The 24,942-nt window shown below is 55.5% G+C and overlaps 1 protein-coding gene across 9 annotated transcripts; it reads left to right on the forward strand.

The window, feature by feature from the left end:
• The first annotated feature begins 1,586 nt into the window (after nt 1–1,586).
• TRAF1 (TNF receptor associated factor 1) lies at nt 1,587–23,428 on the forward strand. Of its 9 annotated transcripts, none has more exons than XM_044265020.1 (9): nt 1,587–1,628; nt 4,251–4,506; nt 4,603–4,972; nt 6,921–7,005; nt 15,805–15,870; nt 16,331–16,741; nt 18,223–18,400; nt 20,255–20,403; nt 22,253–23,428. In XM_044265020.1, exons 3-9 carry the CDS (start codon nt 4,833–4,835, stop codon nt 22,469–22,471), a joined length of 1,248 nt encoding a protein of 415 aa, XP_044120955.1. In that variant the 5' UTR covers nt 1,587–1,628; nt 4,251–4,506; nt 4,603–4,832; the 3' UTR covers nt 22,472–23,428. The 9 variants fall into 9 exon arrangements, with proteins under 9 accessions (XP_044120955.1, XP_044120952.1, XP_044120957.1 ...); XM_044265017.1 differs by having other exon boundaries at nt 1,610–1,628; nt 3,405–4,506; XM_044265022.1 differs by lacking the exon at nt 1,587–1,628 and adding an exon at nt 1,698–1,847.
• Nucleotides 23,429–24,942: the final 1,514 nt, after the last annotated feature.

A 24,942-nucleotide genomic window follows, 5' to 3' on the forward strand; every position in this document is an offset into this window, starting at 1 on the left:
TCCAAAATTAAACTATTTCCCTTGGTAAATTTCCACCAAATGAGCTCATTAATTTGAAAACAGGAAGTGACACATGAGGAGTGTGAGGTCAGGTTGCTTGTTCACTTACATTGCTCTATTTTGGGGGCAGAGAGGACAGGGTGGTTGGGACAGAGGTGGGACCAGAGAATGGCTTTTACGGGTCCCACATCCTTTGTGGACTGGACCAAACTTCAGTGAATTTTTAAATCAGAGACTCAAAACTCAATCCTTTTCTCTTAGAATGGAAAGACCCTACAGAGACCCCCGCTGGTCAGCTTCCCACAGACGGCCTCTGTGGGAGGCCCTGGAGAGCCTCTGCTTGTTTGCAGGCAGGTGTCTCTCCTCCAAATAGGACCGGAAAAGCAGGGCTCTCTGTCCTGGAGCACCAGCTGCTCCCTCAGAAGCCAGCAGAAGCTCTGCTCAGGATGGATAGGAGGCTTAACTACCTCTCATGAAACACACACACACACACACACACACACACACACAGACCAGGGATGCCTGGGTCACTCAGTCAGTTAAGTGCCTGCCTTCGGATCAGGTCATGATCCCAGACCTGATCCCAGGGTCCTAGGATCCAGTCCCACATGGGATTTGCTCAGTGGGGAGTCCGCTTCTCCCTCTGCGGGGCGCTGCCCCTCCTTGTGGTCAGTCTCTCTCTCTCTCTCTCTCTGACAAATAAAATCTTAAAAGAAAGAAAGAAAGAAACAAAACCAAAGAAATAAAACACAGTTCTCAACTCCAGTTGGGTATCAAGACAAAAAAAAAAAAAGAGAGAGAGAGAGATTGAGAGAGAGCGCGAGCCTCTGGTACATAAAGAGAACGTAATGGATGCCTCTGAGTAACTGAAACAAAACCAAATCAACAAAGTGGACAGCCTCACTCCTCCCTCAGCTACTGGTCCTGCAGATTTTAGAGGTCTGATGCAGGAGTCTTTGACAAAGTGATGAAAAAATAAAGATTGTTTCTATCTTTTAAACAAAAACTCCACCCCAGCACTAAGTTCCATAACTATTTACTGATATACACAAGTTCGTAAAGAATAAGTGCCCGCGTGCGTGCGTGCGAGCGTGTGTAGATGCAAGCCGACAGGGTTCCACCGAGCTCGGTAAAGGCCGAGCGCCTCTGGAGCCGCTTTGCACCGACCGCCCCAAACCAGGAAGCTTGCGCGAGCCCCGCACTGCGCCGGGCGCTTTGCAGGAATCCAGGAGAGCCAGGACCGGGGCTTTTGCTACTGCTTCACCCCATCCCCACGCAGGATTTCAGGCAAGCGGGAGACGGGGTGGGGGTCAAGTCCCAGGTCTGTTTTCGTTTACTCTGCAAACGCTTTCCTGAGTTCTGCCTCGGCGCCGGGCCCACGGCGGGAGAGAAGGACAAGGGCAGCGCGTCAGTACCCACGCTGCAGACGCGGCCCCCAGCCTCAGTTTCCCCCCGGGGGGCGGGGCAGGGACGCGCTCGCCCCGCCCCCGGGGCGGCCCCGGAGCGGGAGGAGGCTGCGAGGACCCGCCCCTGCCCTCCCCGGCTTCCGCCTCCCGGGCCACGTCCCCGGCGCCCCACCGGAAGCTCCCGGCGGGCCTTGGGGAGGCGGCGGCGGCGGCGGCGCAGAGGTTGGTGGCGCTGCACCCCGCCCCGGCTCAGCCCGAGGCTCTGTGGCCCCCGCCCCCACGCTCCCCGGCCCGGGACGCCCCAGCTCCCGCTCGCTCGGGCGGGGGCTCCCCCAGTGCAGGCCTCCCCGCGCGGCCCGTGACCAGGACGCCACCGCTGCAGAGCCCGCCCCCGGACTCCCTACCGCAGCGCTTCCTGCGGGCAGCCGGGGCAGCCCAGGGGTTCGCCCATCCTTGACTAGTCGCCCGCGCTGCCCCGCCCTCAGCACGGGGCACGCACCTGGAGCTGTGGCAGTAGCGAGGGGACAGTCACTTGTCCCGGGGCGGGGGGGGGGGGGGGGCTGGCGGGCACAGACAAACAACCCAGCGTCGTTGAGCCGGGCAACCGGGGTGGGGGTAGGGGGAACAGGGGGCTGTGCTCAGGTTGGGGATGCGTCGGGATCGCAAAGCTGGGCTCCCAGCCCCATTCTGGGGGCAGACCACCGAGACTCCCAGGAGTCTGGTCCAAGTGCACCCCAGAGGTCAAGTGGAAGGCTGGTGGGGGGAGGCGGCACAGAGAGACTCCCAACTTTGCGGATCCCTGCGGTGGAGACAGGGAGATGGGACCGATGGAGGTTCAGAGTAGAAGAGAAAAGAGGTGGAGGAGAAGATGAAGAGCAGCCAGTGGGTGCAGAAGCGGGGGGGGGGGGGGGTGCGCGGGAAGGAAGGGGATTTGAAAGGAGGGGCCAAGAATGGTGTCAGGTGCTGGCCAGAGGACTGTTAGATAGAAACTGGGACGGCCCATGCACACCGGTGACCCCAACATTGAGAACCTTGGGGAGATGGTTTCAGAGACTCAAGGGAGGAATTCTCTGCATAGACAGTCTTTCCAACAAGTTCTGTTTTTAAGTGTGGAGAGAGTGTAGATGCGGGAGAGGACTTTTGGGGAAAGGGTAGAATGTGTGGTTAGAGCACAGGCTCTGAGTTCAGGAATCCCCACGCACCATCTGTGGGACCCTGGGCAAGTCACTTAACTGGTTTGTAAAATGGGATGATGAACACAGTCCCTGCCTCAAAGGGGTCATATGATTAGGTGAGGTGGTTAGAAGTAGTTAACACAGCACTAAAGTGCTGCACCTAGTATTTCTCCCTTTTATTATTGGAACAGCGTGGGGACATCTTGATGCTGATAGGGAAGATCTGGTAGAGAGGGAGGCTTTGAGGACAGAGGAGAAAGAAAGGAGACCAGGGACAAAGGGACCCAGAACCTGGTTGTGGAGATAGGTGCCAGTCTATGCCACAGGAAGGAGAAGAAGGAATGCAGGGAGGTTTACAGGTTTGGGGTATGTGGTTAAGGGAGGGCCTTTCTGATAGGCCTCCTCTGAAGTAGGCCTCAGGGTCATCTGCTGAGAGGCCCAGGCCACAGCTGGCCCAGGTGGGGGTGGGCATCCCAGTTTATACCTGCAGCAGTAGGGGGCTATGTCCTCTTTGCCAGCTGCCCAAGTATCACTCCAGGGAATGGGGGCAGTTGAATTTTTCTAGGGGCAGAGGACATCTGGCCTGCCTTGCCCACTTACAAGGCCCAAGTGAAGCTGGTGGATGTGGAAACACTTTGGAAGCATAATGTACCATCTTAATTCTTTTCTTTGATCTTGAGAAGCTGGAAGGGCTGTGACAATGTCAGAGCCTTCCAAGCACTTGGCTTGGGCCGTGCACCATGTGAGGCTTCCACCCACCCCCTCACTTGGTCACCACAACAGTCAGGTAAAGTAGACCTTATTATTCTCCCCCACTTTACAGATGCAAAGACTGAGGTTCAGAGAAGTTAAAGACCATATCCCGGGACCTACAGCTAGTACGTGGAAGACTTAGGCTCCCGACTCAGATCTGTCAAACTTCAAAGCCCAGGATTTGAAACCACCATGAAAATTTGTAAAATCCAGCAGGATGGGAAGAGGTGGAGGGAATCATCTCTTGCATTTGGTAGATGAGAAAACAGGCTGCATGCTCTGATGCCCAGTCCCGCCTCTGTAAGCCCCACCAGGTCACCTTGCTTTCATCTCTCTTCTATGGCTAGAAAACACAGATCTTAAGAGTTCTCAGACCTTGTGCCCATGCCGTTTCCCAACCGGGGGCTTGTGACTTTGGACGAGACATCTTGTTTCTCTGTGCCTATGTGTTAAATTCCTGCTATTAAATCCCCAGCAGGTCACTTTGAGGAACAGGAAGGAAAGTGTTGCCCGGCCCAGAGTAGACATTGCCAGAAGCCACACAGCCGTGGATCTCCCTCCCACTCGGCCATGAGGCCAGCTCCCTGTGACCTAGTATTTATTGAGAGCTTTGTTCTCAGAGCTGGGGAAGTGGTGGCGCCTGACCCAAGTGTGTGGCCACCTATGATTTCCTGAGTGGGGAAATGGGGGGAGGGCCTGAGCAGTTCATGGTCCCGAGGCTTTGCTTCAAAGGAGCGGGGAGGGCCCAGTGTCATCACCAGGACTGATGAAGAATGCCATGGGCAAGGTCAGGACATCAGAAGCCTCCCAGCTGCCTCGGGTTGCCTTGGCCGTCGGGATCCCCGAATCTTAGAGCCCAAAAGGGCTTGGAGACTGCCTGTTACGAGTCTTTTTTTTTTTTTTTTTTTTTAAATAGATGGGGTTATCAAGACCCACTGTGAGGAAGTGACTTTCACCTCGGAGAAGCTCTGGCCACGACACAGCTAAAGCGCCTGGAACTTGTGTTTTTGGACCTGCGTCCAGAACCCTGGGGATTTCCACCAGGGCAGCGAGCACCCCCACCGAGAATTCTAGGCTCTCTCAAGGTCCCAGGGAACACAGAGGAGCCCCCAGCTGTGACTCTCTGCCGATGTCCCCAGGGAGGAGGAGGAGGAAGCCAGCAGCTGCCCAAGGTGCTCAGACAGGGAAACTGATGGCAGTTCCTGAAAATCTGGGGCCCACTTCTTTTTTCTCTCTGACTTGTTTTCTTTTTCTCTCTCACTTTAAAGAATGACTGGACACTCCTAAAGCCTTCTGTCACCATCCAGGGGATTTTTTGCACCACAAAGGGTAATTCCTGCCCCATCCCTGCTGTGACTCAGCTGTGACGTTGAACCACACAAGCCTACGAAGAGATAAAGTCATCAGACTCCTGCTCGCCAGACAGAACTCACCTCTCCCCTCCGCAGCTTCCACAGCTGGTCTCCTCCCCACAGTCGCGTAGACCTGGGACCCCAGGATGGCCTCTGGCCCAGCCAGCAGCCCCCGCCCGGCCCCCGATGAGAACGAGTTTCCCTTTGGGTGCCCCCCCACCGCCTGCCAGGACCCACCAGAGCCCAGGGCCCCCTGCTGCGCCGCCTGTCTCTCTGGGAACGTGAGGTGAGGGCGTGGAGGAGCAGGGCTGGGTGTGGAAAAGGTGTCAGGGAGGGGCCCCTGATGGGAGGCAAGGGTGAGAGGAACTGGTGGTGGCTTTCTGCAGGTGACTTCACCTCCCTGGGCCTGTTTCACACCCTTTCCTTGTCGTCCCTGGCTCCAGCCGGAGTGATGGCAGGAGCAGTAGCCACGGGAGGGTTTTGTTCCCACAGCAGAGGCCGGCTGGGGTGGAGGGAGGGAGAGAACCTCTGCCCTCAGTGGGGCCGCTGGCTGACTGGGGGGCCTGGTGCTGTGGGTCCAGCACCCTGAAGCCTCAGCTTTTTGTCTGTAAGAGCCCTCCAGAGCTGGTTGCTACCTCCCGGGGTTGGTACAAGGCCCAACCAACAGTATGTGGAAAAGTTCTTGGAAGAATGAGTAGACGTTCCCTTGGTAAATGCTGCTGTAAAGTCCATCTCCTTCCACGGTGGCACGCATCACCTTGTACTGTCCGCTGGCAACCCTTTCAAAGGGGACACACAGCTAGATTTATCCATATAGTATATGAAATTGCATGTCTCTGTATAAATACGTGCTTATGTAGACTACACATTTTATGTGTATAGAATATATATAATCATACATTTTGTATAGAATATGTAAAAATAGGTATGTTTATATGTACAGTACGAATATCTCAGGTGTGACATGAATATGCTCGTCAGCATCCCATCCCACCTGCTGTAGGCTAAGCGCTGTTTCCTTGGATTGTCGGAGGAGCCTGGCAAGGTGGATACTGTTACTCGCCTCTTTTACAGATGGGGACAAGGAGACCCAATAGAGAGATTAAGTCAGCTTGCCCCAGGTCAGATTCCTGGCAGGGATGCTCTTAGTGTCTGCCATGCGCCCCCAGTGTGACCTTTGTTTGGGGTTTTACAACATCAGAAGGTGGGAAAACTGAATCAGGCAGACTTGTGAATTTCAAAGCCTCTGACAAGGGCTGCTACCAGGAGGGGAGAGGATGTGGCTGTGGACGAGCCAGGTGGGGAGTTGGGGGCGGGGGGAACAAAGCTTGACTGCTTGTACCATCGAGCTGATGTTTCTGGGTTTATCTCAGGCTCTTGCCATGCGTCTCTTGGCTTTCCTCCCCATTCCTCCAAAACGTGCCAGAGCCGGGGATGGAGCTCTCTGGGTGTCGGAGGGACCCAGGCCTGAGGCCAAAAGAGCTCCGCCCGGCTCCTGACTCAGTGTGCTCTTGGCCAACAGGCATGTCCTCGTGTCCTCAGGGCCTTGTTTTCCTCCTGGGTAGGATGGGCCTCTAGGTAGGAGCCAATGGCTCTCGCTGTGGGTCGGCAACACTTGGGAGCTTTCTGAAAGCACATAGGGGCATGGGTCAGTCTGCTCAGGGTCTGACACCCACTGCTGGTTAAGAAGCTGGGTTAGTTCTCTGAGCCCCCTTCTTTGGATTGACTACGGTCATCTGTCATTCCTGAAAATCAGAGACCTGAAGCCAAGAAGAGCACATTTAGCCACATATGGGCAATTCCTTATCTGAGCGTCCCAGGTTGGATGTATTTTGAAATTCAGAATCTTTCAGATTTTAGAAAAGTGAGGCAGTACATTGCTACATCATTCTCCCAGCAGAAACTGGGGCAGTTCCTTATAATCCAGCATAATTGATGTTTCCGCAGCGAGACAGAAATAGACCCCTCAGTGGGTAAGTATGGGTGATGACAGCCTCCAGTCACCCCAGGTCAGTTGGCTGCCAAGTAGGCTCACAGCAGACTCCCGGGAGATATCGGGGACACCCAGTACTTCCGAGGTTCGGGAGTAGTGGGTCTGGGATGGGGGAGAGCCGGCTTACTGATATCAGCTGCCACCCCAAGCAAGGCCCAGGCTTTTAGAGCTTTCAGGATGGAAGGTGGCCCCAGGAAGTCATGGATGCTTCACTCAGCAGGCTTTGTTCATGTGTCCCCAGGACCAGCGAGGACCAGATCTGTCCAAAATGCAGAGGGGACGGCCCCCAGTCTGTAAGCCCAGGAAGCCTTCAGTCTCAGGAGAAGGTACGTGGCACAGCCAGGAAAGGGGATTTGACTAATTTCTCCTCTTGTCGAGGTTGAAGCCATTAGGCAGCTGCCCACAAAGTCCCAGGCAAACACCTAGCTTCCCGTCATCCAGGGTCGGGATTAAATTCAGTTTCTGAGCAGTGAGGAGCCCGCTGTTCACCATGGCAGAGTGACTTGTCAAAGGCGCCTCGCTGATGTGTGGCAGATGGAGGGTGAGAACACCAGTCTCGACCCCGGCTCTGTAAGCCACAACCTGCGGGCCAAAGCCAGCTTGCCACCTGGTTGTATCTGACCCGCAAGCTAAGAATGGTTTTTATATTTTAAATGGTTTGAGAAAGTCAGAAGAGTGGCATTTTGTGACCCATGAAAATTTTTACGATATTCACGCTTCTGTGTCCACAAATAAAGTTTTATTGGTACACAACCCCAAACACTCATTGATGCACAGTGTATGGCTGCTTTGGCCCTGCGATGGCGGAGGTCAGTAGTTGCAACAGAAGATGCGGCTCCCAGTGTTTGCTCTCTGGCCCTTCACAGCGAAGTCTGTCACCTCTTGATCTAGACAGTTCTTTCTGCTCTGTGTGCCCTCAGAGAGGGAGAAATCCTTCTCAGCTCACCTGTGGAGCTCGGCCAGGCTGTGCTTCTGGGAATAAGAAACGGCTTTGGCAGCGTGAGGGGCCAAAGAGACATCCTTACGCGCCAGGCTAGAACTCTAGCCCTTCCGAGTTGGAAGAGCCCTCAAAGGTCTGTCTGTCCAGGGCAGAGGCTCCCACAGGCCAACCACACCTGGTCCGTTCCTGCCAGGACATGACAAAGTGATAAAAGTAAGGATATTGTAGTGAGTTTTTAAAAACTGAAACCTTTTCGTTCGTAGAATCAGCTTTTGTTCTGGGGTTATATCCTCCCTGTACATGTCTTTGTACAAATGAAATGATGGTGGTAGTCGATGATAGGATTTTTGATAATGTCTTTACTTGGTAAAATAAAAAAAAAAATGGCAATCTTCATGTTCATCCAACAACTTAAAAAAAAACCTCGTATTGGCCCAAAGCTGTAAGAACTGCTGCTCAAAATCTAGCCCCCGGTCTTACACCTCGGGCCCCCAGCACCCACTGGGGAGTCTCAGCACAAACCCCCCTAGTGACCTGTGTCTCACCATTTGGCCATCCTCCCTCTCAGGGACTGCTTTCAGCCAGAGCTCCCTCCTTGCCCTCAAACCACAGCCCAACACCCAAGAGCCTGGTGTCCAGGGATGGCATTGTACGTTCCGTACGAGGCCGAGATCGTGTTCATGCCTGTTTCTCCATCTGTGAAATGAAGAAGCCCAGGTGGTCCTATAAGGCCAGTCCAGGACCTGTGATGTCCAGCTGACCTGTCCGTGGCTGGCCGCAAGGAAGCCAGAGGCGGACAAGTCTTCACACCTCTTTTCTCTGTTCTGCCCCCCGCCCCCGCCTTCAGAGAGCTGGAGGAATTTCCTGCCCCCAGCAGAGCTGGCCTTGAGGGCTCTCCCGTCCTCTTCTCAGCAGCCCCGCCCCGGTGGGCCCTCAAGGGAATAACATAAGGACCCGATGCGTTTTCCCAGAACTCTACACTCGGCCGCATGGTTAAGAGCTAACTGGTCAAACTGACCCGTGGAATGGCTCCCCAGGCCTCCTGGTCTGCACGTCTCAGGGAGCTCAGTCGAGAGCCAGCCGACCGCACGCAGCTCTCGGTCTGGGCCGCAGTGCTCCACCTGCAAAGGGGAGGCCGTGTGCTCCCTGCCTTCTGAGGCTCCTGCCCGCTCGAGTGCACCAGGAAGATTGTTTCCAATTTGTCTTACTTTTTCCTCTTAACAAAATTAATGCACTTTCTTTGTACAAATCTCAGGTAATAGAGGGAAGAGCTCTTTTCCATCTCGTAATCCAGTGGTTTTAATTTTTTATCTTGGTGAACGAGAAATCCGATGAGAGTACAGGTGCTCGGATTAAGGGGGAGCCTGGCACCCCCTCCTTTTCTGCTGTCCCCGCCCCTGAGGGGCTCTGGCGGCTCCTGGAGCCCTGCAGAGTGCAGTGGGAAGCTTGTTGCCCGAAATCAAATGAAGTGATTCTGATGGTAGAATCACAGGTGCTCTGACAGCCTTCAGGGTGGGAGTAGGTGCTGCCTCCAGGGGGCCAAAGGCGCAGCAGGCCTCTCACCCCGGCTTCCCCACCTGGTGTGATCTTCACGCTCCCCCCCGCCCCCCGCCCTGTGCCCAGGGAAAAGCCGGGGTGGGGGTGGGGGTGCGGCGTGAGCCAGTGGTCTCACACCCGCTCAGAGCCACAGACCAGAAAGACCAGAGACTCCTCCGGCTCCTGACCCCAATGGAAACTTTGGGGGACTTTTGAGCAAAGGAAAGCAGCTGATTAGAAGTCAGTCCTCTGCATATGTGGTCATTCTGAAGTTTGTGCCTGCAGGACAACCTGGGGGATGGGGGTGCGGGGTGGTCAGAGGCCGGCCCAGTCGACTCCAGAGGCTCTCAGCCTTGTGACCTTTTCCCGTGCCATCTGCTTATCAGCCTGTCCTCGGCCTCTGAGTTCATTAGATGACTATCTCTCTCAGAAACGCTCACAGCTGTGGACTTGGGAGCTACTTTAAGACCCAGATATTAAAGGATCACTGCTGACCTAGTTAGAGGCCAGGTTCTCGCCTGGAGAGAACCTCTAGAAGTGACAGTGGAATAAGGAGCAACCAGTGTCTGGAAAATAACATTCAATTCGGTGTGCCTGTGACCCTGCGAGGGGGACTGTTTCCTTCACTCTCTTGCCTCAGAGATCACTCGAGGAGGCCAGAAGCAAGCTGGCCTCTGATGCCAGTGACTTCCAATAAGCCACAGGCTTGTGACCCCGTGAGACAAGTTCTTTGACCAAAGTGGACTCTGATGCTTGCACTGTGTTCCTCTTTGTTTGTACTGAGCCAGAGTCTAATTCTCTTGGGGCCACGAGAGGCAAGTCGGTCAGCCTTCCTGAAGCAGGCCCGCATCTGTGGGAGGACACTGACCGTGTCCCTCGTGAGTCTGTCCCCAGTCTCTGTGCAGTTGGGATAACTGTTTCTCCCCTTCATTGGCGTCCCTTGAAGTATGTCAATCCTGTGACATCCTGGGTTGTGGTGGCGGTAATGTCCCTGTTTTGCCTAGACTTTAGGTAATATATCGAGGCTTAGTGAGAGGGTGTGCCTGGATCCACATCCTACCACGACGGGAAGGCAGACCCAGGTTCCAGACCCTCCCTCCTTGGCTGGTGGCACCTTCTCTTGGTGGGTCACCCCAAGTGTTGTATGTAGGTTTAAGTAACACCGTCAGCCCTGAGATCTGGAGTCCACCAGGTGCTACGGAAAAACGGGAATGGGCAAGAGTGCTTTCACCTAGGACACTGAGGCAGGGCTTCCTGGGGGAGGTGGCCACTGAGCTGAGCAGAGGTTGCCAGAGAGGAAACAGGCGATGGCACAGAAGAGGGCAGGAGCTGGCAGGCAGACCCAGACTGACCAGGTCCCCCTTGTCATGATGAAGGACCTTTCCCTCAGCCTCAGGTGATGCCCGAGTAGGACCCAAGCCAGCCTCCATGTCCAGGGTGGCAGTGGGGTCATTGGGGTCAGTCTCTTCGTGCTCACATTCTCAGAAGTGCACAGGTCCCCTAGTGGAGGGTGGGGGACCTCTTGATGGGACCCTCTGCTGACCCCATCACAAAGGGCCTGGCGGGCACGGTGGCTGGGAATAGCACACACCCCCAGACTTCTCAGACACAGAAGGACAAGTGTTCCCCCAGGGCTAGGATTTTGTTTTCTGTTTCTGTTTCCTCCTCGGAGAAAATTCCACTGTGGATTTTATTTTTAGCAGTTTGCAAGCTCTGAGGCCGCTCGCAGGGGTCACTTACGGCATCAGACAGACCAGGCTGGGCCCAGGACAGATGCCCCATTCTTCCTCTGCGGCCCTGGCCTGATTCCCTCTCCCGACCCCTCCGTCCCCACCCTTCGGGTAAGGCAAAGACTCCCCGGTTGGGAGGAAGGACCCCGGTCATGGACGGTAGGTCCCCCGCCGCTTCTTCGCCTTTGCCCTGGACTGGCATCACCCCCTGCAAGTCGCTGGTCGTCCCTGAGCTTCGCATTCCCACTTTCACGAGAAGCAGAGCCTCTGAGCTCCAGCCTCCTCCGTACGGCGCTGTGAGATCCGCCGGGACGAACTCTCCCAGCTGCTGAGAAAGCGGCAGACCCTTGTAAGGTCTCATAACTTGACCTGCAGACCCGGATCCAGGTGGGTCCAAGGGGTCACGCTTCCTGTGACCACAGCCCGGCCCCTCCTCAGTTCTCCATCTGTACTGGGAGGAAGCTAATCTCAGTCTGCCCGCCTCCAGAGGTCACTGCAGGGATCTTATGAAAAAACACACAAGAATGCTTTGGTCCAGTTTAAATACAAATAGGTTTAAGATGTTCCTCATCTCCCCAAGGAAATCCAGTGGCGAAATAGGGTTTTATAGGATTAGTTATTAAGAGTTCAAGATGTGGGGCATCTGGGGGGCTCAGTGGGTTAAGCCTCTGCCTTTGGCTCAGGTCATGATTTCGGGGTCCTGGGATCGAGCCCCGCATTGGGCTCTCCGCTCAGGAGGGAGCCTGCTTCCCTTCCTCTCTCTCTGCCTGCCTCTCCGCCTACTTGTGATCTCTCTCTATCAAATAAATAAATAAATACAAATCTTTAAAAAAAAAAAAGAATTCAAGATGTGAGAGGGGCGCCTAGGTGGCTCAGTCAGTTAAGCGTCTAATGCTTGATTTTGCTCCAGGCATGATCTCAGGGTCCTGGGATCAAGCCCTGCATCAGGCTGTACACTCAGTGGGGTGTGTGCTTGAAGATTCTCTCCCTTTTCCTCTCCTCCTGCCTCTCTTCCTGCTCAACCTCTCCCTTTCTTGCAGATAAATAATTCTTTAAAAAAAAAAAAAAAAAAAGAGTTCAAGTGGGGAAAATTAAATGAGAAGCATATATATGAGAGTCATGGGAGAAAAAAAAAAAAGATATCCCAAGGGCAGTGTTTAATCCATGGAATAAAAATACGAATAATATACTCCCATAGCTACTGCTTGTGGCTAACATTGAGTGCTGTGGTAGGCAGAACGGTGTTCCCCAAAGCTGTCCACATCCCAACCCCCAGAACCTGTGACTATGTTGCCTTCCATGGCGGGATTCGTCTGCTCCGGCTGCCATCATAAAACACCTCAGACTGGGCAGCAGGAACAAGAGAGATGTCTTTTCTCACAGTTCTGGAGACAAGAAGCCACAGGCAAGGGTGGGTTTTGTCCAAGGCCTTTCTCTGGGCGTGGAGATGCTGCCTCCTTTGGTATCATCGTATTATTCTCCCTGGGTGTTGTCTTGTTCGATAGGACACCAGTCCTGTTGGAGGAGGGCCATGCTGCTGCCCTCGTTTTCACTCCATCTCCTCTGTAAAGACCCTGTCTCCAAATCTCCAAATGTAATCCTGTTTTTGGGGGGGGGGGTTGGTTCGCAACAGATGAGCTGGGGGGATACAACTCTGCCCATAACAATGGCAGAAGGGACTTTGCAGAGGTGATTAAATCAAGGATTAAATTGAGATGGAGAGATGATCCTGGATTATCTAGGGGGATCCAGGGTCATCACAAACCTCCTCATAAGAGGGAGGCAAGAAAGAGCCGGAGAGATTGGAAGATGCTGTCCTGCAGGCTGTGCAGATGGAGGAAGGGGCTGTGAGCTAAGGGATGCAGGTGACTTCCACCTGGAGAAAGCAAGGAAACGGAGTCTCCCCTAGAGCCTCCAGAAGAAACATGATCCCATCGACACCTTGACGTGAAGGCTTTGCCTTCCTGACCTGTGAGATAATAAATTGGTGTTGTTCGAAGCTGTTAAGTTTGTGGTATTTTGTTACGGTAGCAGTAAGTAATGCCAGTGCTTAAGAATGTTGTCCTACATGATCACTGCAACTTCATGGCGGGGGCGGGGGGGGTTTTATCCCCATTTTGCAATGGGGATAACTGAGGCAGGGAGAGGTTAACAGGTCTCCTAGGACCAAACAGCTAGCGTGTGAAGTGACTGAAATGGGCTTTGCACTCCTCCAAGCTGACTCCAGGGCTGGCTGCCTTGACCTCTCGGGTCCTCCCGAGTCACCCTGCCCATCCTCCGTCAGCCCCTGGAGGCCGGCCGTGGCCCTCACCCCCATCCATGCATCGTTCTACATCCAGACTGCGCCTTCCAGGCCGCAGTGGGCTTTCGGGACACCAGCAGCCAGAAGAGCCCGGGCCCCTCCACCTGCGGGGATCTCTCCGATTCTGCCCTCAGTTTTCTCACTTGCACCGCCTTACCCCGCTGGGACTCCCTTCAAGCTTAGAGTCCGGGAACTTACCCTGGTCCGCTCACCCAGGAACCAGGTCCACAGCCAAGCCTCGGCTGGCCATTGGTCCTCCCCGTTCTCCCACCTGCTAGGAGAGGCTGCATCACGGCTGCTCCCCGAAGCCAGCACGGTCTCTGCCAAGGCCACCCTTGCCCCCGCCCCAGTGAAACATCTGGATTCTATTCCTCGTCAGGAACAAGTTGTGCTGGAAGCCCAGGGCAGGGGGTGAAGGGGAGGGCAGCCGTTCGCTGAGCTCTGCTCTGTGCCCCAAACCAGCGGTACTCATTAAACCCACAGCTCTTGCTTATTTTACTTTTAAAAAATAATAACTAAGGGGGCGCCTGGGTGGTTCAGTGGGTTAAAGCTTCTGCCTTCGGCTCAGGTCATGATTCCAGGGTCCTGGGATCGAGCCCCACATCGGGCTCTCTGCTCAGCAGGGAGCCTGCTTCTCCCTCTCTCTCTGTCTGCTTCTCTGCCTACTTGTGATCTCTGTCTGTCAAAGAAATAAAATCTTTAAAAAATAATAATAATAATAATAACTAGGGTGGCTTTATACTTGCTCAGCCCAAAAGACCTCTCTACCCACCCCTTGCATCCAAATCTGCCTTCTTTTTGCCCCCATGAGAGCATTAAAAAAAAAAGCCCTTGGAAAATCAAGATTTTATTGCATAGCAATAAAATCCATTGCCCTTTAAGCGTACCGTTGGATGGATGCCAAGAAATGTATACCGTTGTGGGACTGCTACAGCACCGGGGGTGAATGTTTCCACGCTGGAAAAAACCTCCTTGTGCCCCTGGCTAGGCCATCTCCCCAGCGGCAGCCGCAGGAAGCCACAGATCTACTTTCTGTCACTCGACTTTCTTTTCTAGAATCTCGTAAGAACAGAGTCCTAGCGTGTAGTCTTTGACTTCTTGTAGTGCTTGACTTCTTTGATTGAGCAATAATGCTTTTGACGTTCCTCCATGTTACCGCATTTATTCATATTTTCCTCCATCTGATGGCCAGGGAGCGTTGCACAGCACGGACAGAGCACACTCTCATTTCCATTCACTGGTGGATACCTGGATTGCTTCCGGTTTGGGGCTGTTACGAATAAAGCTACCGTGAACGTCACATACACACACAGATGCGCGTTTCAGCTGCTCTCAGGTCGATTCCTAGGGACAGAATGTGTGGGTGGTACGCTCACCATATGGGCATGGTTTGTAAGAAAGTTGCTTTTTAAGTATGATTTAACTTTATGATATACTTGCATTAATTTTTCCAAAGTGGCTGTTCCATTTTGTGTTCTCAGGTTCCTCTACATTCTCACCAAAACTTGATGCTATCATTCGTTTTTGCATTTTTGCCCATCTCTTGAGTTGATAGTGATTTCCCTGTGGTATTTCATTGTAATTTGCATTTCTGGGATGACTAGTGATGTTGAGTATCTTTTCATGGGCTTATTTGTCATTTAAGTAGTGCCTTTTGGGAAGTATCTGTTCATTGTTTTGGCCATTCTGTTAGGTGGCTTGTCTGATTTGTTGAATTGTAAGAGTTCTTTATATATTCCAGATACAAGCCCTTTGTAAATAATGCGTTTTGGAAAAAATTTTCTACCGATCTCCCATGGGCTTATCCTTGATAAGAAACAGTGCTCTGATGTGGGACAGTGAGTGCCCTGTGGCCAGCTCCCTTGCTCTTCCTTCTTGGGCACGTTTCTTCCCCTTTGTTAGCCTCGCTTCTTCATCAGTAAAATGGGAACAAAAAAAAATGCTCTTCTGCCATCCTCGTGGTGTCTTTGGGGGCCCAGGAAATAGTGTGATCATGAAAGCATTTTGTGAGCTCCTCAGACCTATGAACAGGTTAACAGTATTGTCTAGTTGCTGCTGAATACTGAATCCTGTCTGCGTTGCAGCCCTCAGGCTGTCCTTTTTCTGGAAGGGACGGCAGTGCAGAGCAGACGTGCCTCAGTCAGTCACGGGTGGATGGCTGAGGAGGGAAGCAGATGGGAATGGTGAGGAGAGCCCCCCTGGGCTTCAGGCGGTGGGAGGTGCCCCGTCATGCCGCCAGCATGTCCCAAGTGTCTCCTCTGTAATAGACACTGCCCCATACTGAGAACACAGCTGTGACCCTCAAAGATCCCCCAGCCCAGTGGGGGCAACCAAACAGTGAATGATCGTTGGAAAGCCAGGTGGGACATATCCTGACAGAAGACACAGCAACCCAGGATCACAGCAGAGGTCTTGATCCTGTGTTAAAGGAGGGGTCCCAGAAGGGCTGACGGCTCAAAAGGTGGAAAGGAGTCAGCCAGGCAGAGAAGGAACAGCATGTGCTAAGTCACGTGGGCCAGCCCAACTCCTGCCCCGGTGGAGCCTCATGCTTGGCAGAGAGCCCCAGTGGCGGCCACTGGGGACCCCTGTAACATCTGGTGACGATTATTGTTTCTAGGACCACCCTGAGGCGGCTGAGGCTGAAGCTGGGTGCCCCTTTGCTAGTGTTGGCTGCTCCTACAAGGTAAGCATCTGGGTGTGAGAAAGGAGAGGGGGCCACTGCAGTCCCAGAGCTCTGGATGTCCCTTACATTAATGGCTCTTCAGAGCAACAAATCCCACTATAAATCATCTCCATACTTAGGGAAGTTCTTCTGAATGTCTCACCTGACCACTGTAGCATCACTAAAATACGCACTCCCCGAACCCCCCCATGCCCCTCTCCTTGGTCCTGAATAAACGCCGCTCTCATGGGCAGGGCAGAATTGTTGCTCCAAACACTGCGACGCACACGGCTCACCCTGGGCATGTCTGATGCCAGGGTGCTGGTCCAGACCCCTCTTGTGACACACAAAGCATCTTCCCATTCTCTGGGTAAATGGACCTGACTTTCCTTGGCAGCCTTTGGGTAGCTGAACTCTCCCCCATTCTCTAGTTCTCCTCAACCTCCTCCGTTTTCACTGATCAGCCCCGCTCTCTTGGTAGGGGAGCCCAAAGCTCCTGCAGGAGCATGAGGTCACCTCCCAGACCGCCCACCTGAACCTGCTGTTGGGGTTCCTGAAGCAGTGGAAGGCCCAGCAGGGCGTGGGCCTGGGGTCCGGGCCCATGGCCCTGGAGCAGAATCTGTCAGACCTCCAGCTGCAGGCGGCCGTGGAGGTGGCGGGGGACCTGGAAGTGGACTGCTACCGGGCGCCCCACGCTGAAAGCCAAGACGAGCACGTCCTGAAGCACTTCATGAAGGAGAAGCTCCTGGCTGAGCTGGAGGAGAAGCTGCGTGTGTTCGAGAACATCGTCGCCGTCCTCAACAAGGAGGTGGAGGCCTCCCACCTGGCTTTAGCCGCCTCCATCCACCAGAGCCAGCTCGACCGCGAGCACATCCTGAGCTTGGAACAACGGGTGAGCGTGGGAGGCAAGCTCCCTTCAAGGGGGGTTCCGGGGGTCCCTGGGCCCCGTCTTGTCTCTAGAGCAGTGGTCCGGCAGCCTTCCTTCTGAACATTCTCCCTGCTCAGAGTGGACGCCTCCCCCCTGCCCACCCCCCAAATGGTATTGTGTGTTCTAAGACCCTCGAGGAAGAGCACTGAATCCCAGGTGACAGCCAAGGTCAATCTCCCCCGGCCGGTGTGCTTCATTTGCTTTGCTTGAACTTCCCGTGTGATAGGGTCCTCGCTTCCCAAGCATTGCGTTCCACCGGGGGACGTTTTTCACAATGAGAAGGTGCTTCCTCACACTGAACCAAAATCAGCCTCTCTGTGTCTTCCCAGCATTGTTCCTGGCCCTGCATTTCAGGGCCTACTGAAAACTTCTGCCTTGCAGTCCTTGTGGAAGCCCATCAGAGAGAAGCAGTCCCTGCATATTTCCTTCTTGGAGCTCAACACCCCCAGTGCCTTCACCCCTTCCTCAGAGCCGCCGTCTTCATGCTGTCCTCATGGGCTATGGCTCAGTCTCTGAAGGATTCCACACGCTCAGAGTTATGGTCCCAGACCAACTCCAGAAAATCCATCTACCTGACAGTTCTTGATTGAGCAGGACAATGTCCTCCCTTATTCTGGAGCTTATACTTTTCCTAATTTAGCCAGTCATCATGTTAATATTGTTTTCTTTTCTTTTTTTCCTCTGTCCAGCAACATTCTGTCACTGTCTCATGTTGTGCTGAGCTTGGATTTTAGTTCCAGCTCCACCGTTAACTTGCTGTGTGGGTCTGGGCAAGTCACTTCCCCTCTCAGAACTTCAGCTTTCCCATAGGGAAAATCAGGGATTCAGTTTCCTCTAAGGACACTCACTGCTATGCCTGCCCTCATGACCAAAGCATACCCAAGAATAAGTCTGTGTTTTTTCAAATGTCAGTGGGGAGTGTACCAGTTACGTATGTAACGCTTGCCCCAGGGAGGAGGGCTCCCCAAGGCCAGCAGCCATGCCTTCAGTGCATCAAGAACCTTCCTGACTCTGGTCCCACGTGCACCGTGCAAGGCCTGAAGACAGAGAGAAAATGAGCATGGGCGCAGCCTCTGTTAGGGGAACCTGCCTCTCTGGTAGGAAGGGCAGAAAGCCGTATCTTAAGAAACTTCAGGAAGTGCCCTGCAGAACACCGCTGAGAGACCAGCGGAGCTGGGGCGGTAGTGGGAGGCTTCCCAGAAGAGGGCTCCATGAGCCAGGTTCCTGATGGATGAAGAGGAGTTGGCCAGGGGACAGGAGAGGGGCCATAGAGGTCCAGGCGAGAGGGATGGCACAGACTCAGGCAGAGCCATGTGCCTGAGGGAGGTGTAGTCAGGAAGGCATATTGGGGGCAGAGCTGACTCTGTCACCTCCATAACCTCCATAACCCCACCCTGTCCCCACGCTGTGCCCTGGTGTCCCCCACTGAATGGGCTTCCCCACAGGTGCTGGAGCTGCAGCAGACACTGGCTCAGAAAGACCAGGCCCTGGGCAAGCTGGAGCAGGGCCTCCGCCTCATGGAGGAGGCCTCCTTCGATGGCACCTTCCTCTGGAAGATCACCAATGTCACCAGGCGCTGCCACGAGTCAGCCTGTGGCAGGACCGTCAGCCTCTTCTCCCCAGGTACCAGCACCCCAGGGGCGCAGCCCGGCATGGGGAGGCAGGCTTCCCTGGGCCCAGGAAAGCCACAGGGACAGCGGCCAGCTCTGTGACATCCCGGCCATCTACTATGCCAGGGCCGTGGAGGTGACAGGCTCCCCGCTCAGCCCCATGGGTGGCTTGGATCGGGCAGGCCTTCTGCCTCCCTGACATCAGTCATATTCTGCAAATAGGAATACGATTGTTGTCTACTTCTGCGGATCTCGGTGTGGCAGAGGGAGTGTTCTGATAAAAATGAGAGGGTCATAGAGGATGCCCCCCCGCGGGCACTCCCTGGAGGACCCCCGCCCTCAGAGCACCAGGGGTCTGCAGCAAGGCCAGAGGAGAATGAAGCGACACACACACTTGTAGGTCGTGAGTCGTGTGTGAGCGAGCGCCGGGAAAATCCGTGTGGTTCGTCTCTGGGACCCCCGGGGGCCTGGCGCCCTGTCGTGAAAGGAGTAGTCACTCAGATTTTTCTCTTGTTTCTTGGGTTTTTTAAAAGATTTGATTGATGTATTTGGGAGAGAAAGAGAAAGAGCACATGAGCTGGGGCAGAGGGAGAGAGAGAATGAGTCTCCCCACCAAGTAGGGAGCCCACTGCGGGTCTTGATCCCAGGACCCCGGGATCATGACCTCAGCCAAAGGCAGACACCTGACTGACTGAGCCACCCAGGCACCCCAGTCCATGTGTCTCTTAGTTCATTGGTTTCCACTGATGTAACGATGTGTGTATCTATTCATAAAATTCTCAGACCTGCGTGCTTTTCCTCTCGTCTCACATGTACGCATCTAAGTAAGTTCGGAGGATTTCTGTGGATGACGATTTTCAGAGCTTGGCACATTTCCCCGGGCTTCACGCCCGTCCTGTCCCTCAGCCCCTCTGACACACCCTCCACCAGCGGGGCTGGGATCCAGGCAGGCCCGGGCCTTTGCCCCAAGCCGCATAGCAGGGCTGCCTCCCGCTGCCAGGCCCCTGCCCTCGGGAGCAGCCCCCTTCCTGGGGTGGCCTTGCCTCCCCCACAGTGCCCTCCCCACCCCGCCCTTCTTTCCAGAGAGGAAAAAAAAGCAGCAGTGTCTCTGACTTCCTGTTCCACCAAAATGTAAGGGGACAGATGAGTCAGACTGTCAACCCATCCTTCCTCCCCCTCTTCCTGCCTGCTCCCCCAGCCTGGCCCCCCCAGCCCTTTCCAGAGGGGCCCTTGTGGTGACAGCCACTGGCACCCACACTTGCATGGCCCTTTCAGTTGCCCGCAGGCCACTCTGTGTAATGGGGGGGGGGGTACGTGATTCATCCCTGGGGGCCTTCGCTAAGGCAGCCGGTGGGCATGGGAGCTGCCCCGGCCTCCCCCAGCTTGCAGCGGTTGGGGCCACTTGGCCTAGGGCAGCAGAAAGAAGTCAGCACTGTGAGGTCAGAGTCCTAATTCTGGCTCTGCCCTCAGCACATTGAGCCCGGGCCCAGCCACTTCCCCTCACTGGGCTTGGTTTCCCCGCAGTGAAATGCAGGTGGGTTACAGGTGTGGGGCAGGGCCAGCAGCAGCATCGCCCCGTTAGAGATGCCTGTTCTCCGGCCTCTCCCGAGGCACTCGTGGGTCAAACTCTGGGCCTGGCACTCTGTGATTTGGACGGCTGGTTGACAGCCCCTGGGCTAGATGATCTCCAAGAGCCTGGCAGGGCCTCCTTGCCGCTCTGTTGAGAAGAGAGCTGCGCTCCAGCCCCAGATTTCTTAGTTTTGAGCCACTGACTTTGGGCATGCCTAACCATAGGTCCCGGTTCCCTGGTCTGCGAGGGCAACACCGTCCAGCTCCGTCGGTGTTGACTCTGCCTTCCACATTTCAGCTTTCTACACGGCCAAGTACGGCTACAAGCTGTGTCTGCGCCTCTACCTGAATGGGGACGGGACGGGGAAGAGGACCCACCTGTCGCTTTTCATCGTGATCATGAGAGGGGAGTACGATGCTCTGCTGCCCTGGCCTTTCCGGAACAAGGTACGGGCTGGGCAGGGGAGGGGCGAGCCCGGGTCCTAGTCCTCTCTGCGTTCTCGGTTTCACCTTTTACAAAACAAGATCCTGCGTCCATATCTAGTGTCGATGGGCATCATGAGTCCAGGGGCTTACAGGCCTGGAGCAGTGCCCCCAGGAAGGCGTGTAGCAGTGAAATTCACCTGGAGGAGGTGCTGTGGGCCAGCCTGAACTGGCAGCGTTTTCAGAGAAAGGGAAGGAGGCCGATGCCACAACAGCCCTGTGAGAATGGCCAGAACCCTGACAACGCAAGACGCTGGTGAGGCTGTGGAACAGCCAAAACTCCCAGTCACGGCCGGCCGGAACACGAGACGGTTTGGCAGTTTCTGACAAAACGAAACGTACTCTCCCCCTCTGACCTCAAAGCCACCCTCCTTGGCCTTTACCCAGATCAGCTGAAAACTTTGGTTCTCAAGAACCTGCCCACCAGTGCTTACAGCAGCTTCGCTGATAATTGCCAGAACACGAAGGAGCCAGACTCCCCTTCACTGGGTGTGTGGAGGCATAACTTGCAGGCGTGGAGACAGAATCTCGTCAGTGCTAAGAACATAGGAGCCGTCAGGCCGTGCAGAGACCCAGAGGACCTGGAGAGGCCTCTCCCTTCATGAAAGGAACCAGTCCCGAAGGGCATGCGCAGACTGCGTGATCCCAGCTCTGGGGTGGTCTGGGAACAGCACTACCGTGGAGACCGGAGACATCAGTAGTTGCCAGGGGCTGGGGGAGGCAGAGAGCGGCGTATTTTCCAGGCAGTGAAGCTCTTCCGTGTGCTAGAATTCTGGGTACGGAGCATAAGACCCAGAGTGAACCGTGGACTTCAGGTGACTCTGACCTGTTCATTGCTAGTAGCAAATGCTAGCACCCGGGAGGGGGGTGCCGGCCAGGGGAGGGGAGGCTGTGTGGGAGCAGAGGGCGGGTGGGCAGTCTCTAGAGTTCCCATTCACTTGGACTGGGCACCAAACACTGCTCAAATAAACAAAATCTATTTAAAATATTTAGGATGACAGGGGTGGGGAGGCCCTCCTTGCCAGTGAACCTGCAAGCAGGGGAGGGAAAGGAAGGGGTGGGGCCAAGAACACTGGCCTCTGCTAGGATGGAGGGAGATAAGGGCCAGCAGGTGGGCCAGGGTGGGGATGCCACAGTGGTCTGGATATGAGTCACTAGGGTCAGGGGTTCCCAGACCTGCCAGGGAGGGTTTTAACATACCAACGGCTGGGTCTCCAGTGTGTGGTGAGGCCTGAGCATCAGGGTTTTTGAAACCTTCCCAGGACCTGCAAAAGTGCAGCCCAACCTGAGAACCAGTGTGGTCGCCATGGGTGTTTCAGGGATGTGCGGCAGAGAAGGGGGTCTGTGTCGCTTTGAGATCCTTGGCATCTCCGGGTACGCATGCATGTTTTAGGACATAGGCTGACAGACTCCCCCCCCCACCCCGCCCCCCAGAGAAGGCCTTCCTGTTCTTGGCCCTCTACCTTATCCTAGCTGTAGCTGATGGGCCAGACGTTCCAGAGCCGGAAGGGGCATCGTAGGTTATGGAGTCTGGCCTCCTTGGCAGTGCCTGGTGCCACCTTCAGTCCCCAGCAGCCAACTGGAATGGAACGTAGCTCTGAATTCCCTTTCCTGCTGGATAGAAAATCTGATTCCTACTCACAGGGCATCCCTGGAAGACTTCCATCCCTGGGGGCCTTGCCACACACCAAACGCAGGCATTATATTGTTTCTTTGGCTCCTGATCCGCCTAAGCTGGGGTCAGAGGGGCTGTACGGGCGTCCCTTGTTGCTGCTGCCCAGAGCCTGACCGTCCCCTGCCCCCGGCCACACAGGTCACCTTCATGCTGCTGGACCAGAACAACCGTGAGCACGCCATCGATGCCTTCCGGCCCGACCTGAGCTCCGCGTCCTTCCAGCGGCCCCAGAGTGAGACCAACGTGGCCAGCGGCTGCCCGCTCTTCTTCCCCCTCAACAGGCTGCAGTCACCCAAGCATGCCTACGTGAAGGACGACACCATGTTCCTCAAGTGCATCGTGGAGACAAGTACTTAGGGCAGGGAGGGCCGTGCCAGCCACCCCCGACCCCCGAGGGAGCACCAGAGTATGCTGCGGGGTTGGTAAGCTGACTGAGGGCCTGTCCATGGCCCCCAAGATCCCAGGCACCATGCTGGGCTGGGCCGGCACGGACAGGCAGATGGACTGTGGCTCGCCGTCAGCTTTGGTGGTGGCGGGGCCCTGGGCTGGGCCACAAAGGTCCGGAAGGAGGCGGTAGATTGTTGTCCTCTGCACCGACCACAGTGATGCTTGAAGCCTGGAAACCACTCCAGCCCTGCATGTTGAAGCAGCCTGTGACCGAGGCTGAGAGGGAAGAGGGGCTGGGCTGGGGCAGGGATGGTGAGCATGGGGAGGAGGAGAGAAGCTCTCTGAGCGAAGCAGCTCTCTGGACGGCAAGGTCCTTGTGCTGGGGTTGGGAGGGTGGGGCAGCATCAGGTTGGGACCTGGGTTCGAAGACCTTGAGGTTCCTTCCTGCCCAGAAAGTCTCCAGATCTGGGCCTCCTGGTACAGGAGGGGCCTAGGGCTGCAGGGGAGCTAGAAACATTCAGGAGCCTCAGGCTTCCAGGTTCCTCCATCCCCTTCCCTGCCCCCACGTGGCCAAGCTGGCCCACCCCACACCTGCCACCCCGCCATCTGGCAGCTCCGCTCCCCAGCGTGCAGGGGCCTGTGTGGGCCCCTGGCCTGTGCCTCCGCTGGCAGGACCCCCCTTCGCCTCTTGTAGGTGAAACCAGGTCCCTCAGCTCCCAGGAACAGCCAGAAGAGAGGGGGAGAAGAAGGGGGTCAGAAACCCTCTGCTCGCCTCCCTTGAAAGCCCCGCCTTCAGCGCTTTCCTGAATCACATGTCACCTAATTAACCGGGGTATTTCTTTCAGTCGACTGTTTGGGGCCTCTGAGGCACTGAGCAGAGGTTGTCCTTTTAAATATGTATTAAACCAAAGAAAGAGATTGTTTTGATTTCTGTTGAAGTTTTCATGCAGTGCCTGGTTGTGGGAGTTGGTTTGAGCAGCGCCAGATCTGGAAAGCCCACTGCGGAGTCCTGGGCGGTGCCGTCAGTCTCACAGAGGACGCCCCTCGGCCGGCAGGAGCACCCATTCCGGGCCTCGGGCTCCTCTTCTCTGTGCTGGGGGAGCCTCCTCAGCCTGCCTCCCGTGCTGGGTCCTGACAACCTCAAAGGGGCTGCCACACCGAAATGTCTGCCGGAGCCCCAGCATTGCTGCCTGCCCTGCCCGGCCCGGCCCGGCCCGGCCCACACTTGTCTTCCCACCGCGCAGGCCTCACCCAGCCAGTCCCTGCAGGGCTGCAGGGACCCTCCCTCCCACTTCACAGAGACTCTGAGCCTTCGTGTGGCCCCCCGGGGCTCCGGCTCTGGGCCTCGCTCCTCTGCCCACCAGCCTTCCTACAGCTTACTCGCCCTCTGCTCGCAAGGCTGCAGTAGACTTCCCTCCGCGGACCTTCAGGGTTCATATCGGTGAAGTGGGTCAGCGGCCCTGCCTGTTCTCCTAGTGTAACACCCGTAACATACCAGAAAACCCAGATCCAGCCTGGGCCCAAACCTGGTAGCCCACTGTGCCGCCTCTTTATTTGAACGTGGGGGGCAGCCCCTCCGCAGCCCCTCCCCGGCCCCGGCCAGCTCACGGGCTTTTCACAAGTCCCAGATACAACAAGGGAACACACTAGTGCTTTGCATGTGCCGTGGTACCTTGCCACACGTGACAGGCTCCAGACGTGTCAGGGCTTATCGCCGGGGATGCTGACGGCCAGTCCGCAACGGAGACGGACCTGCTTTCCCTTGACCAGTGGGGGTAACAAGTAAAGATCCGGCCCAGCAAGTTCTGGTACCTTCTGCCTCAGCACCGGTGTCCTAGCAAATACATCTCCATCCCTGCTCACTGAGTGCAGCGCTAATGGCATTGAGGACAGGCTGCTACTAAACCATTCCTTGTGCCTTTGCACACTTGTTTCTGAGGGGAAGACACACGTGGTTGCTCCTAACAGTGTGGGTCGCAGCCACTGTTTCAACAAAGGCTTCCTGAGACTCACCTGTCCCCCACTGGGTAGACACTGGGGAGGACAGGTAAGACGTGCACCCCTCAGGAGCCTCTCGGTCCAGTGTGGAAGCAGGTCGGTAAGTAGATCATTGAGACTGATAAGGAAGAGTCGCTGGGAGAGAACACTGGGTCCTAGATCCACTGGGTGAAGCAGGGAGGGAGGGCTTCACTGAAGAGGTGACATTTAAACTCCACCTTAAAATATTTTGAGATCCAGAGGATCCCTGCGCGGGGGAGAGGAAGGTCCTCTCCGCTGCGGGTGGGGGGTGGGGTGGGTGAGGCAGAAGCATGGTGGGGGGGAGGGGAAAGCAGAGCATGGGCTGCATGCAGAAGGCATGGGGGGGTCCCAGCTGCCTGAAACTAGGGGACATGGGGGAGGGGGGAGGGGCTCAGATCACGGGCCGGTGGTCCTTTGCGCTG

This window comes from Neovison vison, chromosome 9 (assembly GCF_020171115.1).
Source record: "Neovison vison isolate M4711 chromosome 9, ASM_NN_V1, whole genome shotgun sequence".
NCBI classification, from domain to species: domain Eukaryota; kingdom Metazoa; phylum Chordata; class Mammalia; order Carnivora; family Mustelidae; genus Neogale; species Neogale vison.